The sequence below is a fragment of the Schistocerca serialis genome, chromosome 1 (assembly GCF_023864345.2).
Source record: "Schistocerca serialis cubense isolate TAMUIC-IGC-003099 chromosome 1, iqSchSeri2.2, whole genome shotgun sequence".
In the NCBI taxonomy this organism is placed as follows: Eukaryota; Metazoa; Arthropoda; class Insecta; order Orthoptera; family Acrididae; genus Schistocerca; species Schistocerca serialis.
The window spans coordinates 693,939,412-693,962,622 of record NC_064638.1 but is presented as its reverse complement, the minus strand read 5'-3'; the positions used below and the strand labels follow the sequence as shown (position 1 = coordinate 693,962,622).

The 23,211-nt window shown below is 37.0% G+C and overlaps 1 protein-coding gene across 1 annotated transcript in view; it reads left to right on the top strand.

Annotated features, from left to right (window-relative positions):
* LOC126425882 (atrial natriuretic peptide-converting enzyme-like) overlaps positions 1-23,211 on the top strand; it is a 338,406-nt gene that overhangs the window by 302,307 nt on the left and 12,888 nt on the right. Inside the window, 3 exon segments of the mRNA XM_050088318.1 lie at positions 574-733; positions 1,608-1,731; positions 8,942-9,090. Of these exon segments, the coding sequence (XP_049944275.1) occupies positions 574-733; positions 1,608-1,731; positions 8,942-9,090 (433 nt within the window).

Below are 23,211 nucleotides of genomic sequence, written 5' to 3'. Positions count from 1 at the left end.
AGAGATGGTTCTATAGTAGAGTGGCCTCACTTCATACAACATGAAAAATACATACCAGTACTTCAAAATTTAGTAGTAGTTCAAAAAACGAAGGTTCAACACTTGGCATCATCCATGTATGAATGCCATTTCTGCCTAGTAGAATTTTGCTGAAAGTTGTGAAATATAATGTGTGGCATATTAAATAAGGAAACACATTGCTCCCAACAGAATTTTAAATCAATGACACTACAAATGAAACATGGTCCATTTAGTTCATTATAGATCACTTGAACGTGCTAAATATCTTACCGTTTCATATCTGAATTAATATCTTGGTAATCTGAATATGAGAATATAGTATTTGTTAACTTACAAAATTTAAGGAATGTTGAATAACTTAATATCACCTGTATTTGATAAGATGTTACCACAGAGAAATGTATGTTCAGTTAAGCATTCTTACTCTGGGAAAGGGTAGTATCTTTGAAGCTATTGAAAGTTACTATTTTTTTACACGTGTCATGTGAACATGTCAATCTGTTTCCATCTATGAATTTCCATTATCATTATATTTAAGTGACTTATTTCTAGTTTCAGCCATTCTGAACCTTCTGGTTGGACAATCCAGCTTGGTATCACAAGACGCCACTCTCACTCATTTTATGGTCAGAAAATGAAAGTTCGGCGTGTTGTTCCACATCCTATGTATAACATGGGTGTTGCTCATGACAATGATGTTGCTCTTTTTCAAGTAAGCTACATAATAAACATTTCATATAAATATAGTCTAGTGCATTTTATTTTATTTTGGTTATTAATCACATTTGCAGATGATTAATTTTAATTCTGTGATTATACAAAATGTGTAATATACAGTCACACACTTAATTATTTGCTAATGAGCATAATCCACATTATTAAAACAATACCCCCACAATGTGTAATTTACAGTTCCTAGGGCACTGCACGACATTTCTTATAAGCATTACATTACCAAAGCCTATGTGGTTTCAGTATTATGCATGAAGATAGCTCAGATCGTAAAATAATTGAACAAATGCATGGAACATTCAAATACACAGTGATGATAAAAGAAGTAAATGATAATAGCAACATAATGTTACGAGTCTGCTTACGAAGGACAAAAATGAGTTTAATCATTAGACAACACAAATTTGAAGAAAAGCTACAACTTTTCTATTTCATCTCCTTTCATTATGATATGGACTAGTTTATTTTAAATGCTTATGATAAGCCTAACCTCTGAATGTACAGTCTCAAAATTAAATTTTGGATCAACCCTCTTTCAGTCCTGATCTCGTCGAGATACACTCTTTTCCTCCACCTAAAGCAGTACTTTTAACTTATTTATTTAAGGAGCAGCTGAATTATTTAATAAGTAGGTGAGAGCTTAGAGTGCATAATTTTAAGTAAATCATTTTGATACTGATAATGTAAGACATTAATATCATATTGAATTAAATGGTGATTATGTAGAAAATGGACATAGGAAGTATGTTGTTATAGTCAATAAAGAGTGTTTCTCATTCCAACGGATTAGCCACAGTTTCTGAATTTTGATTCTGTACCATCTATGCATAGTATTAACATTCCCTTTTTTTCAGTTGAAGACAAGGGTCCGATTCCATGAACATTTGCTACCCGTCTGCTTACCCCCTGCCAATCATGAGCTTCACCCTGGTACACGCTGCACTGTCATTGGATGGGGCAAAAAGGAGGATAAAGATGGTATGTTATAATTGTTACATTTGATTTGCTGAAGCCCAGAAATCTTACATTGTGTTTCCATAAAAATGTGTGGCTGATGACAGCAAAATATTAAATACACAATAAAAAAGTTCAAAACGATAGGGCATTTATAACAACAAAAAATGTATTGTATTCACATTGATTAAAAAACATTTACCTTAAACAGTTAAATAATGAAAATAGGAATCAAAATTCTACCAGAAATGAAAGCAACCATCTCATATACAAATGGCAAAACATAGTGTCTATTTTACTACCAGTATTCAAAACTATAAACATTATGTGCAAATACATACATATATTATGAGTCATAAAAATGCCTACATATTATTTCTTTACATGATCTCTGCATCTTAGAACAATACAGAATAAGTAGAATATTATGCCTAGAACAAGATTCAAAAATAAAAAGAAATTTCATGCACTGTTGATCACTGCATACACATTACATTTAGGAGACGGTTAAGATTTCAATTATACAGAGGAAAACTTAAGGTCATATAGTTAATTCAAGTTTGCATTCAGGTAATCATCAACAGAATAGCAAGTATGATGCATTATTACTTCCTTTACATTGGTTTGAAAGGTATTGATTTTATTCCTAATTATCTCTATTGGTACACTCTTTATTTGTCCCGGCAATCATGTAGTACGCTAATGTTATTTTCTAATGCAGAATAAGTCAGTGTATAACAACAAATAAGATGACATGAAAATAAATTTACATTGCTTGCAGTCTTTTTACATTCAGTGTGCATTAAATTATAAGGTTGGGAGCATGTACCATCAAAGAGGAAAGAGAGTATATTGTAAAACCAGAAAGAGCATGTATTGTACAGGTAAATTGATATTTCTATTCAACTGACATCATCATGGTAGATCATTGAGATTCTTGGGACTAGTAACAGTTATATAATACATCACTTTAGTGCAGACACAAATACTTAGTGAACTTCCCGAAGGAAGCTGTGCAGGTTGCAGAAGCAGTGATGAATTGAAAATGTCTTAGCAGCTGACTTGAACTTTGTTGCATCATTTATTGATTTAATTTCTGGGGAACCTTGTTGTAAATAACTTTCCCAAATGGGTAATGCATGGCTGGTATTGATGGCTCTGTATGAAAGTTCCTGTTTTGCCTTATTGCCACGAGAATGAATATTTTCATTTTTTGGAAGAGAGTAGGTATTTTCCATTGCATATTTTTTTCACAAAACAGCTATCTTATACACATAAATACATGGAAGTAGGAGGATTTCCAGCTTTTTAAAGAGTGATCTTTGGGTTTTGTTTTACTTTACTCCTTCTATTATTCTTAGTCCTTTTTTTCAGTCTGGGCTTTTGGGTGAGAAACAAGTTACCCTAAAAAATAATTCCACATTTCACTTATGAATTTGTATAGGCAATGTATACAGTTCTTAGATAATCTTTGTTGCAGCATACTTCTAATGTTGTCATTAAATAACACACAGTACTTAACACTTCTTCAATGTGCATCTCCCATTTAAAATGATTTTGGTGCCATAAACTGAACTTTAGGTTGTTTACACTATGCTGCTTCTTATCAGACACCTGAATCTGAACGATTTGTTCACCTTTTTTCACACTGTAAAAATTTAGTGCTACTGTCTTACTTGGATTTATTACTAACTTATTGTGATAACTTATTGTGGCTTAACCAGTTTCCAATATTCTTCATTATCTCTGTTGTAGACTTCTGAAGCATTTCCATTTCTTTCCCACTAACTAGCACACCAGTATCATCAGCAAACTGAATGGTGTTCTCACAGAAGTTGTTCAGGTCATTCAAATATAGTAAAAATAGAAGAGGACTGAGCACTGAAACTTGTGGCATTTTATTTTTAATGGTTTCATATTTTGAATAAAGTTGAGTTAATTTGTTGAAACTTCGGTGTTGTACTCCCTCCACTTGCTTTCATCTACAGAAGTATGATTTTATCCAGTTGTTGTATGTTCATCTGATGCCAATGGCAATGCATGCTTAGGCAGTAGTACAGTGTAATGTATGATATCAAAAGCCATGGATAGATCGAGACTTATTCCAATGAAATTTTCACCATTATCTAGTTTTTTAAGTACTTCACTTAAAAGTTCAAAAATTGTTGTATCAGGCGATCAGTCCTTGCTGAAACTATCTTGTGCTGTAGATGCTATTTTGTGCTTTTCCAGGAAATCTACCATTTTCCTTTGAAAAATTTTTCTTGCATATTTTGAGAATATAGACAGTAAAGCAATGGGCCTGTAGGGAGCCACTTCAAGCTTTTTATCTTTTCTGCATAGTGATTTGATCTCGACACTTTTTAGGAATAATGGGAAAGTTCCAGTTTTAAAGGAACTGTTACAAAGGTGAGCTAATGGTTCAGCAATGATGCTCCTAATTTTTCAATAACACTGCTGTAAGATCCATCTATTCCAGTGGAGTGGCTAATTTTTAAAGCTCTGAATAACTGAAAGGACTTATTTTTGGGTTATTAGGAAGAGATAAAGTGGAGCAGGATTTATGTTGGTATTTTTAGATGATATTGGACTGTTTTTAAAGCATAGTTTTATTTCAGTAACCACCTGCTCACTTACATTGTTAAAATAAGTACTGAACACATTTGCGATTTCCTCAGGATTAGTAATTTCTATACTTTTACACTTCGGATAAATACTATAATACTGGGGAAAATTATCATCAATTTGCTGTTTCATTATTATCCATACAGCTTTCGTTTTGTTATTCAAATTATTTATATAGCAGTCATTTTCCATTATTTTGGCTTCTTTTATCACTTTTTTAAGTATTATTTTATATATTTTTTGAAATATGCATGGAATTCATTAATTCTTTATTCTTGACACTGTGGAAGACTGGAATATCTCATATAATCTTTTTTTTTCAGCACATGACTTACATATACCTGTTGTCAACCAGCAGTTTTTTTCTGTTAAGACTAAAAGATTTTATCTTCTATTTTTTAATTGCAAATGATGTATTAAATCAATACGAAAAGACATCCATAAATATGCTGAATTTTTCATCCTTGCTTTTACAAACATTCTTGCTTTTGCACACATGCTTTATACACATCAGTGTCTGAAGGTTCTTGTTGTTTTCATTGGTTTTGTTCGCATATTTATGTTCAGTATATAAGATATTTAAAGAAGCTGTGCACAGTGGTCACTGAAACCTGTGTTGACGTTTCTAGCTGTGTATTCGTGACTTTCTTTATCAATACCACATCAATAACAGTACTGGATACTGACTCTGATGGGGGAATTTGTAAATGGAAGTAAGTCGTATGTTGCAAAGTAAGCCATAAGATCTCTCCTGTCTTTTGAAACTTGGTTGAAGTCATTGTTAAAATCTCCACATACTATAACTGCTTTTTATTGAGGTTAATTCTACAACAGAAATTTCAAAACTGCATTCTTTTCCTAAATTTTCTAAAGATTTTAAGTGGCAATACTTGATACATCTTTCACAAACATACTTGTTCATTCATGAGTACACATTCTTCTGTAGAAATGAAATGCCATAACAGCACCCTGTATAATTATAATTGCTGACCTCTCATTAGTTAGCCAATGTTCACTAAAGAACAAAAGATACTTCTTTTAATTAATCGGATGGTATGACAATAATATTTGTAGCTCATTGACTTTGTTTTGTAGTGATTGTATATTTTAATGGACCGCTATAAACTTCGGGCTTCTGCTTAGCATGTTTCATCCATCACTTATCTTTTTTTGTGTCTGTATTCTTTTCACTATAATCCGAGGAGCAGTTTTGCGCTACACTATGGAGACACTATCTTTATCTGTGGTCAGTAAAAATTCTTACATCTTATTAATGGATACCTTCCTCTAACAGGTTGTGTTCATGTTGTGGGTAGTTTAAATGTTTGGCATGAGGGACAACTGCATCATCTGATGGTGCAGTTGTTTCTGCAGCTGAATATGCTGCCACTTTTGGTATTTATTTTTTTCTCTTTTCCTGGTTGTGTTGTTCCACCTGCTGCCACTGCTATCATAGCTACTTCCCTCTCCACATTTACTTCTGTAGTTAATGTTTCTTTATGGTCTATTTATACTGCAGCTGAGATAATTGCTAAGGAAGGTACTTTGCAACTCTTTACAGTTAGCAATGAAATTGTGCCACATTTCTGACTTCTAGAAAAATATTTTTCACTAGCACTTTGAGATTCTGGCTGAATAGTGATTTGTCCAATTTATTTTGATGCCTTGCTTTCTTTCCAGATCATCAATAGTGAGGGAAAAAAAAAACATTTGAAGTGGTCTTGGAGATCTTTCTTTTAAGACATGTTTGCGTTTCGGATCTCTTTACTTACTCAAGAAAATTCAATAATGTCATGCCTGTCCTGTATGCCTATCACAGTTGCTTTTGAACTCTTAATGTACATAGTGCATCTCTGAAGACTCCGTTTGCTACTTTTAATTCTTTTTTTATACATATCGTTAAAGTGGCTTAATATTATGACACATTGATTTCATGACACACAATTACTGTTATCTTGTAAGCCTCACACAGATTTCACAACACTTGTAATATTGAGATCTTGTTGGAAATGAAGAATTCCCACAGTACCTGTTCTGTGGCTGTCAGCAGGCTTGACTGTACTAATATCTTTTTGTGACAGTTTGTTTATGTTGTCATGACAGTCAGATTTCACTGATGTATTTTGCATTGTTCTTTTTATTTCTGGCAATTCAAATTGATACACTTGGTGTGAACTGACAAACTCATCCATTTTATTTTCACCCGATTTCTTAAAGCAACCTCATATGCATGTAAGACAAGTTCAGATTTTGGACATTTCTTTGTTCACTGTATGTCAGAAATTGCCTGAATTTTTCGTGTCGTAGTTCAGATAAGCTTGTAACCAGATTTCCCTGCATCAGAACATGTGGCTTTCAGTTCTTTATGCAATGTTTCTGGTATCTGAGATTCATGATTAGCATGACACTTCTTGGTCACAACTAAACAACCATTACACTTTGTTCCTCAAGCACATGATATGTTTTCTTGATCTTCTTTCACAAAGCAATGCAACTGATACCACTTACGCATCAATCAGCATATTCTAATAGCACTTGATGTGATTTTGCACCTTATAGGTAGTAAATGCTCACTATTTACAGAACCATTTTCTGCTAAATCTGCATTTATTGCTAACTTGAAATTATCCAATTCACAGACATAGTTTGTTGAAGAGCAAGCTGCTCATTTTTTCACTCTATCTGGACATGCTCAACCTTTGGCTTACCAGATGAATTACTGGATTGATCTGTGAGTCATGCAATGGATTCCTCCACTTACTGAAAACAAATCAGTTTCTTTTTTTTTTTTGAAAAAAAAAGAGAGAATAAAAGAGACTGTTTCTAGACTGTAAATGCAGGAAATATTATGTTTCTTGAAAACAGGAGTGGTGGCTGATCATTGTGATATTCTCTTCATTCATTTTGTTAAACAATGTAAACTTCAGGTTGAAATATCAGTAATATTAGGAAAAAGATGACAAAAGCCTTCTTCAGAAAAGAAATAAAAACACATACACACATTAACCCCTGCCCCCCTCCAAACACACACACACACACACACACACACACACACACACACACACACACACACACACAAGTCCACCATCTCCAGCAGCTCAGACTGTGAGATTAAATTAAATCTAGATTTCTTAAGCAAGTTAATGTATATCAACACAACTCAGGATCAGTCAATATTGCCAGACATGGCAACTTTACCAAACATTTTGAATTCCAGTAACTTTTTAAACTATGAATTTTTTGGAAAATTGAAATATTTGTTGAAGAAAGGGGAATAAGGTCTTTCTCATAAGATACTCCAAACTAGAAATAAACAACTATTTGCTCACTGAAAATTTCACATTCATGTAGTTTACATTAATATTGCTAATATTCCCTTAAAGAAAATTTTCCCACATGAATTAATTATATTATTGTTATTATTAATTATAAAACTGCTCATTGAGTACTGAAGTTTTGAATCTCTGCTTGAGTAAGAAATCGAATTTTCTTAACAACAGTATCTGTTGTATGTGTACTATTAACAAAACAAAATCAAACAAGAAAAAAAACATTGCTTCAGGAGTGGTATAAGAACACATAGGATAGCTCCACTTCGTTGTGTTACATACTATTAACCCACTTCATTGTCATGAATTTTTTATTGTTCCCTGCAGGCAAGACATTTTCTGGATTGTTAGAAACCATGCAAGCTATCTTGTTGTGGAGCCAGCAGAGGAGTAGTATTCTCTCTCTCTCTCTCTCTCTCTCTCTCTCTCTCTCTCTCTCTCTCTCTCTCTTACATGTTTGGCTTTTCTATTGTTTGCTTATGATTGTTGTGATAAGATTTTAAACCAATGACTGCTGTACCCCTAAGGCCATATATGATTCTAGCTGCTGAAGCAATAGGGAGGGAGTAATAAAAGGAAATCAAGATGCTTATTTAGAATAGTGAAAATTTATTTTGCCTGGAGGATTTAAGTATATGGTCAGTGAAATAGAAAAATGCATGATTGTTGAAGTCCTGTTCCTTCAAAAATCCAACTGGTGTTAAGAGAATTATTTTATTTTATAATGAAATTCTTATCATATGATTCTGTACTATTTTCTCAACTGTCACCCATTATAATACAATAACTATTATTTACTAACTTTGAACAAGCTAGAGTAACTTGGGTCAGCAACTTCTCTTAATCAATAGAATGAAAAGCAAGTCCTAGTTGCAAATATTTTATTTTTCATTTAATGATTAGTCTCGGGCGAGACCCATTTTCAAATCAACATAACAAAGTCAAAAGTGGCATTTTCAAATGTGTCAAAAAATGTGTAATGTACATTGATAGTGCATACAGATAATTGAGATTAACAGTGAAAAGTTTTTGACTAGTGAGATGTAAAATTTTGAAGTGCATGTCTACCAGACCAAGTGACTATACCTTCATTTGATAATATTTTAAAATCTTGATTGTCAACAAAAAATCTCAGTACAGAATTTATAACAAAACTAATGTATCTATTAGTGTTAATTATAAATGAGTAAACAGAGTTGTAGGAATGTACATTATGTAGTAATTTTAAGTTTCAGGCATGTATTCTGTAAATCCAATTTTATATACGTATTTTGTTCCAGCATCGGAATATGAACCAGCTGTGAATGAAGTTGTTGTTCCTGTCCTGAATCGAAATCTGTGCAATATGTGGTTAGTGCACAAAGATCTGAATGTGACTGAAGGCATGATATGTGCAGGTTATGCGGAGGGTGGGAAAGATGCATGTCAGGTAACGTATTGACCTAAATCATTTTATTTTTCTGGTTCATGGCACAGTTTAGTCTCTTCTTTTATGTTGATATTATATGTATTGGGATATTGTAGAACACAAAAAATTTTAATACTATCAGACAAAAAAAATGAAACACCTAGAAGGGGAGTAGAAAACAAAAATGAATTTCATGAATTGAGAGGGCATGTGATGTTATTTCAGTGACTACAAGATAGTCAAATTTACAAAGAAATTGGCAGTATTAGCCCAGTTATCAGTAAGACATTGTGCCACCTCTGGCTTCAGAGCATGCATTGATTCAGTCAGCTAAGGTATCATAAAACTATTGTCATCCTCTCCTGAGGCAAGGTGTTCCATAACTGTTATAACAGGTCCTTGATATCCTAGATACAGGCAATGAGATGGAATTGATGTCCAATCTGGCACTATATGTTGCATGAGGGACTCATTTGGGGATCCTGCTGGCCATGAGAGTACCTCAGTGTCATGCAGACATTTCCTAGAGACAAATGCCATATGTGGATGAGCACAGGTTTGTTGAATAACAGCGCTGCAATATTGTCAAATGAGACATAACACGTGAAGACCTAAGATGCCCATTATGTACTTGTCATGCTGTCAGAATTCCCTCAGTCACTACTATCCATGACCTCAAGTCATAGCAAATAGCTCACCACAAAATGATGCCCGAAGTAACATCACTGTGTCTCTCCAGAATATTGGAAGAATGGGACCTCTCCCCATACTGCCACTATACTCACAGATGATGGTCATCTGGGGTAGTGCACAATTGTGATTCATTACTAGGAAAACAATGTGACACCATTCATCAGCAATCAATGTTTCCCTGTCATGGCACAGCTCTGAACACAGCCATTCATGTTGTGCTGCCATTGGCAGTCTGTGTGTGGTACAATAATTCCCCAGTACATTTGTGGCTAGTCTCTGAACAATGGCACAGAATTAAACTGAATGTTGCAGGGAGCCCATTACTTGTTCTTGGATGGCAAGTGAGGTTCGTGCACAATCTCTTTTTTGATGGTCAGATGTGTTTGACCAGCACATTGATGAAGAGTATGTGTACCCTCATATTCCCACGCAGTCCAACACTGGACCACTATTATACAAATGCCCCATAAATATGGATATTGCACAGTTTGACCAGCTGGCCAAATGGAGACCCACAATGAGGTCCCTTTCAAACTCATTCAGGTGCTGATAATGCATTATCACATACATACATGATATCTCACTGACCATCACAGTGATCACTCAACATCCGACACTTTCCATTCCCCTTATGGTCAATATTCAGAGACATAGCATTAATACCTATTTAAAGCAAAAAACTTCATATGGGCATATGCCCTATTTCAAATGGTTTCCTAAATACACCACATTCAGCATATATTTGTTTTTGGGCTAGTGGTACACACACATCTTACCCACCCTAACTCTTTGACATTTTATTCTAGCCTAACCTATCTCATTGCCTTCAACCCCTTCACTCAAGACGTATTTCTGAAGTAGTGTGAGGGATTGAGAGTGTATCCAAGAGGAGCATTGGTTAACTATGTTTACTCTTGCACTGGTTAAAATGTCATGCACCTACACTAATGAAGAATTTACAGATATGGTGTATATTTACAGCCTCTGCAATGGTAGTGCTCCTGCTGCTGTCAAATAAAACCATCAGCACTTTCTGACACATGAGATTCCTGATCATAATGTGCTTACCAGTGATTTTAGCACACTGCAAGAAACAGATTTTCTTTCAATTCCCATTTTTTTCTGAATACGTGTTTCAATCAAATATGCAGGGACAGCAACACATTGCTGAAATGGTGCCGCCAGCAGATGATGACTTTCTGCATGTATCAATGTCCCATGCGCACATGTATGGTTAACATTACATGCAGAAAACTTATACCCATTTCACATACAGCAGGTACGGAATCTTCACATTGGCAACAGTGCCATAGAGCTTGAATTTTGGCACTAACTAAATGACAATTGTCATTTACTGCCATTACCACTATTCACTGATGAAGCCACATTTACACAGAACTGGACCAACAACACAAGTAATAAACATCAACTGTCATGGTAAAATCCGCATGCTACAGTGGAAATCATTTTCCATGTTCATTTTTCAATCAATTTTTGGTGTGGCATGATTGGTAACATGTTGATAAGCCCAGTCATTTTAGAAGAGCAAATGATGGGATAGAATTACTTGCATTTTGTAGGAAATTCATTTGTTGAACACCTTGAGGAGGTTCCTTTGGCCATGCAATCTGCAATACACTTCCAGCATGACAGAGCCCTTCCACAATCTACCAGATGTGTGAGGGGACCTCTCAATACCATGTACCCTAATCACTGAATTGGTTGTAGTAGTACTATAAACTGGCCACCAAGATTGCCAGACCTCATGCCATTAGATTTTTGTTTACCAGGTTGAATGAAGTCTGAGGTGTACAAATGAATAGTGAATATGCAGGATGAACTGTTTGCTCATGTCATGGATGCTGCTGCCCTTATTAGCAGCCATGCACAGGCCCTTGGAGAAGCAACACAACATACTCTCCCAAGAATGCACAAATGCAAGGAGGGGGGTGGGGGGCACCAACCACTCCCACATTAGCATTAGCTCACAGGGAAAGGAGAAAATATGTTTTAGGCAGTGTTTTCTTTCACGAAAATTATTTAAAATTCAGTATTATGCAGGTTTTTAAAAAGGTCGGAACTGAAAGTCTTTTATGATTAGTTATGAATCACCATTTGTCTTCCAGAATATTAAAAACACTCCATACTTCCTGGTCTAGCCCCCTCCGCCCTCCTCCCTACCAGATTATCAAACGGATGCCCTTGCACAAATGCATTTAAGTTGGTGGTGGGATATTCAAACATTTATTGAGAATTGAACAGCACCTGTAATGTGATGTGTACAATAACGCTTCAAGTGATATTTGATAAAACACATCTTGTACACACACACACACACACACACACACACACACACACACACACACAGATATTGCTATATATACGTATATCCTGTTGGTGTCATGGTGGGAGGGGGTAGTAGGAGAGAGGCTGCATAATGACTGCTGCTCCGTGTGCTTCCATAGGACTCAAATGATAGAATTGTGAAATCTTCAATAATAATATAAAAATCAGAAAGAGTATAGAATATAGATACAGATTAGGCACATATGTTATGGTAGTAACAAGTGGCTGAATGTCATAAATCAATACATACTGTAGATCTGTTTTATAAGGCAGATGTTTTTGGTGCACATTTGGATCTAAAAAAGCCCAGAAGAATTTTATGGTAAGTTACATTTTCTAATTTAGATTTTTCACATATCAACAAGTTATATATTTTTGCAATCAGAAAAATTGAACTCTTAACTACAAAAATGGAATTTTGACAGGATTACAATTTAAAGTTCAATTATTCCAGATTAAAATTATTCTAAATATGAATAAATATGCTGTGACTTACCAAACAAGAAAGCACTGGTAGATAGACACAATAAAAAACACACAAACACACACATAAATTTCAAGCTTTCACAACCCAAGGTTTCTTCATCAGGAAAGAGGGAAGGAGAGGGAAAGACAAAAGGATGTGGGTTTTAAGGGAGAGGGTAAGGAGTCATTCCAATCCTGGGAGCGGAAAGACTCGCGCACACACACACACACACATATTCATCCACACATATACCACAGGCAGACATATGTAAATGCAAAGAGATTGGCCAGGGATGTCAGTCAAGGCAGAAGTACAGAGGCAAAGATGTTGGTGAATGACAGGTGATGTATGAGGGGCAGCAACTTGAAATTAGCGGAGGTTGAGGCCTGGTCGGTAACGAAAAGAGAGAATATACTGAAGGGCAAGTTCCCATCTCTGGAGTTCTGATAGGTTGGTGTCAGTGGGAAGTATCGAGATAACCCAGATGGTGTAACACTGTGCCAAGATGTGTTGGCTGTGCACCAAGGCATGTTTAGCCACAGCCACCTTCCTAATTACCAACAAACACTGTCTGCCTGTGTCCGTTCATGCAAATGGACAGTTTGTTGCTGGTAATTCCCACATAAAAGGCTTCACAGTGTAGGCATGTCAATTGGTAAACAAATGTCAGGCAGTGTCATCCCATAGACAGACATGCACTGATGTGACCAGATGCTTAAGTATGAAAATGCCATTGTTGCCATGATGTTGCTGAGGATGCATATTGACCCACGACATTCTCTATTCTAATCATCTACTGAAAGTGGACCTGTGTTCTTCAGATGATAGAATTGTAGGTTTATTGGTCAGTAGATCAGCAGCTAAGCATACTTACTCACCAAACACAAACTCTGCTGGTAAACAAACTATATCCTCCACTGCTGATCTAAGGCCTAACACCAGAGGCAAAGCTTCTGTCCATTTAGAACTATGCACCATTATTGCAGTATTCAGAGACCGGTGAAATCTTTCAACTTACTCATTGCTTGCTGGGTGGTAATGAGTTGTTTGAATGTGACTACAGCCACAGATCTGTAGCAGCTCTTGAAACAGACAAGCCTCAAATTGCCTTCTATGGTCAGACATGATCACTTGCAGTATGCCATGGTGAGCAAACCAGCCTGCCAATAGTGTCATAGCCACAGTGGCTGCTGAAATATTGGAAACTGGGAGTGCTTCTGGATAATGGATAAAATGATCCACCACCACCAACACATGCCTGTAATTTTCAGAACATGGAAGAGGTTCCAACAAATCACTATGTAGGTCCATAAAATAGGCTATAAATTCAGCAAATGCCCCATAGGCACATGCACATGCCTGCCCACCTTACTCTTCTGACACCGTAAACAACATTGAGCCCAGTGGCAGGAATTCTTTCTAATTCTGTCCCACATGACATGTTTTGCCAGCAGTTTAGTTGAAGCCCAGACTACCAGGTATGCTAAATTATGAAAGGTGCAGAAAATCTCTTTCCTGTGTCTCAATGAAAAGTAAGCATGTAATCTACCCTGTGATGTATCACACCATAAGGTATATCCCAGCTCTTTCATCTCCATTTTATAAAACACAGAACAATGTGATTGACTGACCAACAACCAAGCCAACTCAGAGTCTTTCTTTTGATCAACAATTTTTTTCTCCCAACAGACTGCCTTGATACTGGCACAGCTTTGTGATAAATAATCAGCTGCCACATTATTCATGCTATGTACGTGTCTAATGTCTGCGGAGTATTGTTCTGTGAGTCTGACATGTGACATTGACAGTGTGACACTGTCTGTCATCTTGTAAAAGAATGCTGTAAGCAGTGCATGATCTGTATGAATTCTAAAGTGCATGCCTTCCAGGTATTCTTTGGAGAATTTAACCACCGCATGAATGGCTAGTAATTCACAATCTATAGTGTTCCAATTGTGCTGTGCTTTTTTCTAGAGGCAGGTAAAAAATGACAAGAGTTGCCAGTCACCATTGATCCTCTGTTGTAATGTCACGCTGCCTGCCTCCTGGCTGGCATCAACTTTGGTTCTTAATAGGATGCTGTACTAGCACAGCCTCTGCTGTAACATCCTGAACATCCTCAAAGACCTTCAGTAGGTTCTCATTCTATGGTACACTCTTGTTCCCTGAGGTGATCTTTCCCTTTGGAAGTGCAGTCAAAGGAACCTATTTTGCAGCTGCTTGTGGAAAATGGCATCAGTAGAAAGTAATTGTTCCCAAGAATCTTTGTAATTCCATGAAAGTCCTCAGAAACAGGAAGTCATGGATGAGATGTACTCTTTTAGGATTTGGAGATAGACCTTTTGTGGAAATGATGAACCTGAGAAAGTGTACACTCTCTTTCCAAAAAGTGCTCTTGTCTTTGTTGATTGTCACATTAAAGTCCTCAATACTCTGTAAAAGGGTTCATAGGTGCTCCTTATGTTGTTCCATATTGTTGGATAAGACAAGATCATTGTCCATATAACAAACCAGAAATGGAGTCCCTCAAAGAACCTGGTGAATATACCTCTTCCATGATTGTGTGACATCTTTCAACCAAAGGACGTGAAGATGAAATGGAACAGACAAGAGTAGTGATAGTGGCCTTCTTCCTAATGCCCTTTGTAACTCGGATCTGTGCATATGCCCTTGACTACCTGATGGAGACAAATGTGTTCAGTAATCTGCCTGTCTATGTCATTCTTAGCTGCAGTAAACTTTTCTGGCATAAGCCTCTATGGGTGGGGCATCACTGGAGGGCCAAGTGCAATCTGAATGTCATGCTGAGTGCCATGGTTGTAAGCCATTCCCAGTTTCCTGATACCTGTACTCTCCAGAAATTCTTGCAGTACCACATTTACTAGAAACTTGTGCCAATTGCACCACTTCTAGGACTTGGTTAGAAGAAAAGTCTGGAGCCAGTCAGCAGAAATCAGCTTCCAAAACTGGTTCCATCACATGTGCCATGAGGAATGGCCATGTGAATGTATGATGTAGCCCAAGATCGAGTGTCAAAAATTTTCTTCCTGTGATCTCAGTTGTGGAATTATTTGCCACCATTAGAGTTATCAGAACCTTGGTACCATCACCTGTGAAACTTCTAGCTGGCAACACACTGCAATCAGAACCTGTGTCTAACTAAAATGTTGTTTCAGAAGTGCTGTCCCTCACAAATAACCAGCAAGACTGCTTCTCAGTTGCATGCACAAGGCAAGTCTGTTGCATCAGTTGCCTCCTACCTGACAGCTGCTGCTCATTAAAACTATAGATTTTGAGTCCCTACATAAATGCTGTGTGCTGTCTTCTCATAGGCCTCTGGGTTGCACAATAGTCTATGCCTTCCAGTGGCATAAAAACAATCCTGTGTATCCTGTTACACCTCAGAGGTATTTGACCTGTTAACTGACAATGCTCCTCACATGAGCCTGCAGAAATCTTCTAGTGTGATAGTGTGACATACTTGTGTATATTCTGCATTACATACATATGGTAGTGACTGACTCCTGTAATTCTCATGCAGCAGACACATGGGAAAAGAAATAGGGGGTGATATTTTTGCCAACATACATGTACACCCTCCTGGTGTCACTGAACTAGTTTAGGAAATTGCGCAGAGTGGTGCACTGGCATGCATTTACACTGAAATGTCTATCAACAAACACTATGAAGCTTGAACTTATGTTTTTTGTTTAGCTGTGTTTATTTTTGTTTCTGGAGTGGCTATTTGCTCATGTTTCAGAGCCACCACCATCGATTTTAATTCCCTCACACACTTTTTCGGTTGTTCTACTTTTTGTAGGGGCGTAGCTGGCACTATACTTGAGTTGGGGCTGCTTTGTCCACCTTTACTGGTAATGCTTGGTTTGGGGCCTTTAGCCATGCTGGTCTGTTTCACAGTGTTTCAACCTTTATGCTCTGAACATGCAGTTATCATCACAGCTTTTTCAGACAAGATTGCCACGAGTAATTCTGTTTATCCTGTTAAGACAGTACTGATTGCTGGTGGTAGCTGCCTAAGCCATAATGACCAAAGGGAAGCCTCAGGTAACAAATCATTGCCAGCTAGTGATTTTAGTTGTGCCAACATTTGTTTCAGCAGCATGCCACTAGGCAGTGCCTTCTGTAACAGTTTATGCAATCTGCTCTCTGAGGTTAAGAAATACTCTTTGATTAAACCTGCATTTAGAATCTCATAACTCTGTGAACTTAACATAGGCCTCTTCTTGCATAATTTGTGCCTCATTCAAATGTGCTACTACGCAATTAAGCTTTTCAAGTGAAGCTAGGACGCTTTGCTGCAAAAGTATGCTCTCTATCTGCCTGACAGAGCGAGGAGGCGCAGTGGTTAGCACACTGGACTCGCATTTGGGAGGATGATGGTTCAGTCCCATGTCTGGCCATCCTGATTTGGATTTTCCATGATTTCCCTAAATCACTTCAGGCACATGCTGGGATGGTTCCTTTCGAAGGTCGTGGCCGACTTCCTTCCCCATCCTTCCCTAATCCGATGAGGCCAATGACATCACTGTTTGGTCTCTTCCACCAAATCAATCCAGTCCGATCTATCTGCCTGAACCATAGGTGCAGTTATTTCATCGACAGTGTGGGAAGTTTAAAATTTCCTACCTTGAACTGTAAGGACTGTATGTTACTTTGAAGAGTGTGCCTCATCTGTGGTTTCCTGTGTAGCTGCATTTTGAGGCTGCTGCTGTGGCTCCAACTTGATTGTAGCACTGTCATTAATGTTCATATTATTGTAGTTCTTTGGTGGGGCCACCACTTTGATTATCTACCTTAAGTGAATAGAATTGATGGTGAGAAAGAATAAGCTCTACACTTGCAAGATAACTTAATATGTTTACACCAAAGCACAAATTACAAACATGGCAATTTGTTGCAAAAAAAAAAAAAAAAGGTAGAACAAAGAAGAATAAACATACAGATAAAATGCACTGGAACATATTACTGCTGTCTGTGTACACTGATCGATTCACATGCTTCTACAAGCTTTACAAGCTTTTGATTTTTTACACTAATAAACATGAAACACAAATTACATCAAATTGCAATTGTTAGTAAAAACAACTTTTGCTGTGCATCCTTCTGTATTTCTGATTTATTGTACTCTATTTGGTTTGTTTTCATTTCTTCACCATCTTGTTGACTGGTTCTTTGTGGCAATAGAAATCTAATCTTACGTCTATATGATCTTTTTGCCTGGTCCGATACAGCTCATATTTCTATTTGTGTTGAGTACTTGTTTCTTAACCAACAAATACAATTATAGTAAGTCTCCCAACCATTAGGGGTGTTGTGTCTAGACAAGACAGCCTAGACACAATGAGAGGAAGCCGAAAGGCACGTGCTAAGTTAAAGCAGGATGGCGTGAGGTCTGAAACAGGATACGTAATGAATGCTATAAAGAAAAGTACGTAGCTTCTGGAATACTTAACTTTAATCCATCCTTTTGGTACATCTGGAGATTGTGGCGATACAAGTGAGACTCTTTAGATACATGCAATGTTACTAATGGCGCCTTGCTAGGTCGTAGCCATTGACTTAGCTGAAGGCTATTCTAACTATCTGCTCTGCAAAGGAGCGAGGCTTCGTCAGTGTAGTCGCTAGCTACGTCGTCCGTACAACTGGGGCGAGTGCTATCCCGTATCTCGAGACCTGCCTTGTGGTGGCGCTCGGTCTGTGATCACACAGTGGCGACACGCGGGTCCGACATGTACTAATGGACCGCGGCCGATTTAAAGCTACCACCTAGCAAGTGTGGTGTCTGGCGGTGACACCACAAGGGGCAAATTAGTTACAGAGTGGCTTAATTTCTTCACAAAACTTATTAGTAACATATTCATATATAACTGTATGAATGGAAAGAATGACTCATTTATAATAAACATTCATGTAACATGGACTTGCTTACCTCCAAATCCTTGGAGATTGAGCATTCAGTCCTGACTCCAATTTTATGGATGATAATGTGCGACTGCATCAAACAATATGGCTAGAGGAGCTCTTTGTATGAGACAATATTCAGGGAATGGATTAGACCACTCATTCTCATGGCTTAAATTCCATCAATCTCATGTGAGGTGAATTAAGGACGCATATTGCAGCATGTCCCTGTGCACCAACGACCATCTAGCAGTTACCAACTGTGTTGGTGTACAAACGAAATGCCTTACCATAAGAACTCTTTACCAACCTTATGGCCAGCACGGGTGTTCCTTGCAGAGTGCACTTGTGTGCGTGTGTGTATGCACACATGACTTGACATGTGGGACTAATGAAATAACATACTTATCTTTAAATGTCGAATGTCGTCTCCTTCTCCCCCCCCCCCCCTCCCCCCACCCTACCCCTGCACCCCATCCCTCCCCCACTTTGACACATTTTCACTTGCATCTCCCAATCTTTCCGTAATCTCTCTGATAATTGTTTCTCTTTCTTGGCAGAGATACTCTACTTTTTCAGAAACAGCATTGGTGAGTTTTCTATCATACGTAATGTCAAACAGGTTAAATACAGAAGGTGAATGCTGTAGACAATTCATGATGTCTTCAAAGCCATTAATGAATTCAATCAAGTTCAAATGTTTCTCACTGCAGTATATCCTGCACAGCCTCCAAGTCTCCCTCAAGCAATAGCAACTGGACTGCTAGAAGGGTAATAAACTGAAATCAAGATGTGTTCAATATCTTCCATGTCAATGAAGGTGTTCTATGTTTTAAATGTAAATTGTGTTCCATCATCTGACAGAAGCGACTTTGGAGTACTAATACTTAAAATGCAATCTCTCACAATCCTTGAAATCGTATTCTTACTTCTAGCTTTCTTAATGGAATGTACTTTTATAATTTTAGAAAACAAATCAGCTGTTTCAAAAATGTAGAAAAGTCTGTCTTGTGCTCTAGGTAATGGTTCCAATAAGTTTGCAGCCAATAGATACAATTCCTTATCAGGTAGTAAATATATTTTGCATTTATCCCCTGCATATCTGGCTATGACTTTTACCACATGTCATCTATCATCTGTTATAAGCTTCTTCATTGCTCCCCTGGTCATGATGTAAAAGTAAATATTTTCCTGATTGTACTGGGATAATTTAGATGGACCACAATGTCCAAAACTTTCACATACATTTTGACTGGAATGTCAGTGTGCTGTTGAGGCCTACATGATTTCTATGCATCAGTATCCAGGGTAGTTATTCTAAAGAGTGTCCTGGACAGTTATTCTAATTAGTGTTCCTTTATGAACACTACTTTTTCATGTCCCCTGTATTTCAATTAACTTTTCACCATAATTTTGATTTTTCCTTATATCCTTACAAATGTTCAAGATCTCCTTTACTGTGATACCTTTCAAATACATAATTTTAAATTCCATTTTATACCTCTCATTACTTCTTTTCAATTACACCCACTGGCAATGCAGATACTGTGTTTGCAATTTTGTTTTTTTGCCTTTGATGCACTTAATTTCATAATCAAATTGTTGCAGAAATATAGCTCATCTGCTTAATGTACTACAGCAAAACAAACACTCTTGTAATGGTCAGAATAAACAAATACTTGCAACTAGGTAACTTTTAAACATGTTAAAAGTCCAATGTCACTTTTCAAAACAATATATATCTTTTCATGTTTTTGTAGCACATTGCTAGCAAAAGCAATGGACTTGTATTCAGTTTTCCCCTCTATCTCTTTTTCCAGAACAGTGCTCTCCAAAAAAAGAAACTGATAAACCTAGTCCACATAACATCTTACTCTAAAAAAATTGGATGTTAATTTCATCAAGTGCCTAAACCCATAGTGCATTTTTCTTTAGCCCTGCAAGATAAAAGCACAAATTATCTCATTTTTATTATTTTGACAGAAACTTAAAACCCCACATATACTCGGGCAACTTAAGAAGAGACCTTCAAAAAAATAACTCTGCTTATTCAGTTTCAGCTCAAATAGTTATGTTTTAGAGAGCATCTGAACTATATTTGTAGACTGGCTGTCATGTTTCAATTGAGATAGTTGCCACTATGTCATCTTTGCTGTGTGCAGCTTTGGATACTCAACAACAAAATGTGTGCTCTCAGACTCTCTCCTATATTTTTGTTTAAGTATTTCTTTCAAAAAGGGGTTACCATAGTGATCCTGAATTTGACATTGAATTTGTTGTTGTTGTGGTCTTCAGTCCTGAGACTGGTTTGATGCAGCTCTCCATGCTACTCTATCCTGTGCAAGCTTCTTCATCTCCCAGTACCTACTGCAACCTACATCCTTCTGAATCTGCATAGTGTATTCATCTCTTGGTCTCCCTCTACGATTTTTACCCTCCATGCTGCCCTCCAATACTAAATTGGTGATCCCTTGATGCCTCAGAACATGTCCTACCAACTGATCACTTCTTCTGGTCAAGTTGTGCCACAAACTTCTCTTCTCCCCAATCCTATTCAACACTTCCTCATTAGTTATGTGATCTACCCATCTAATCTTCAGCATTCTTCTGTAGCACCACATTTCAAAATCTTCTATTCTCCTCTTGTCCAAACTATTTATCGTCCATGTTTCACTTCCATACATGGCTACACTCCATACAAATACTTTCAGAAATGACTTCCTGACACTTAAATCTATACTCGATGTTAACAAATTTCTCTTCTTCAGAAACGCTTTCCTTGCCATTGCCAGTCTACATTTTATATCCTCTCTACTTCGACCATCATCAGTTATTTTGCTCCCCAAATAGCAAAACTCCTTTAGTACTTTAAGTGTCTCATTTCCTAATCTAATTCCCTCAGCATCACCCGACTTAATTAGACTACATTCCATTATCCTTGTTTTGCTTTTGTTGATGTTCATCTTATATCCTCCTTTCAAGACACTGTCCATTCCATTCAACTGCTCTTCCAAGTCCTTTGCTGTCTCTGACAGAATTACAATGTCATCGGCGAACCTCAAAGTTTTTATTTCTTCTCCATGAATTTTAATACCTACTCTGAATTTTTCTTTTGTTTCCTTTACTGCTTGCTCAATATACAGATTGAACAACATCGGGGAGAGGCTACAGCCCTGTCTTACACCCTTCCCAACCACTGCTTCCCTTTCATGTCCCTCGACTCTTATAACTGCCATCTGGTTTCTGTATAAATTGTAAATAGCCTTTCGCTCCCTGTATTTTACCCCTGCCACCTTTAGAATTTGAAAGAGAGCATTCCAGTCTACATTGTGAAAAGCTTTCTCTAAGTCTACAAATGCTAGAAATGTAGGTTTGCCCTTCCGTAATCTTTCTTCTAAGATAAGTCGTAAGGTCAGTATTGCCTCACGTGTTCCAGTGTTTCTACGGAATCCAAACTGATTTTCCCCAAGGTTAGCTTCGACTAGTTTTTCCATTCATCTGTAAAGAATTCGTGTTAGTATTTTGCAGCTGTGACTTATTAAACTGATAGTTCGGTAATTTTCACATGTGTCAACACCTGCTTTCTTTGGGATTAGAATTATTATATTCTTCTTGAAGTCTGAGAGTATTTCGCCGGTTTCATACATCTTGCTCACCAGATGGTAGAGTTTTGTCAGGACTGGCTCTCCCAAGGCCGTCAGTAGTTCCAATGGAATGTTGTCTACTCCGGGGGCCTTGTTTCGACTCAGGTCTTTCAGTGCTCTGTCAAACTCTTCACGCAGTATCATATCTCCCGTTTCACCTTCATCTACATCCTCTTCCATTTCCATAATATTGTCCTCAAGTACATCGCCCTTGTATAGACATTGAATTTAGTGACTCAAAAAGTGAAGTAGAATGCGACGTTACTTCATTAGAGACTGAAAGTGACAACAGTTCATCAGTTGAGCAACAAGTGGTCACCACTGGTATGAGATAAATACAGCCACTGTTCTTCAGTCAACTCCTCCAAGATTTGTGTTCACAGGACACCATTGTGAAATATATGGTTAGACTTCATAGCTACAAAGAAACTAAAAAAGACTTCAAGTTTCAGGATATTTTAGTGAAAGTCCAGTACACAGGTATACTGGGGGTTTTATTATTGGTGATTTTCAGGCTTTTGTAACGTGTTGCTTTGAGCTTGAAAAGCCATCTTTATATGTCTGTCTGTAATGTTATTCATTATAGGATGTTTTTCATTAATAGATAATATTATTTTTTAGAACATAAATTGAAAAAATCATTAAGTTATGGGCTAAAAAATTAATCAAACAAAATGCATTCAAAATCTCATTACAAACCAATTTCCTATTAAGCCCATGTAAGCCAAAAAAAAAAAAAATTATTTTAATTTTTTCTCATTTCTGGAAAAGGGGAGTTTTGTAATACCCTTTACATCTACATTATCTGATAAAATGCCATACCAAGAAAAGGTAAGTCACAAAACATTTAGGTCTCTCAGGCAAACTTACATTTACTAATTTCACTATCATCCACTGTCCCTCAATTTTTTAAAACTTCCCTTAATAAGTCAATATATTCTTCCCAGATTTTAACAGGGATTAAAATGTCATCAACATAGATAGTTAATTTCTGAGTAAATTGCAGACACAAACAAATTTTAAATCTCTAATGAACTCAGTTACAGAAATATTTGGTCCAAATCGTACAAC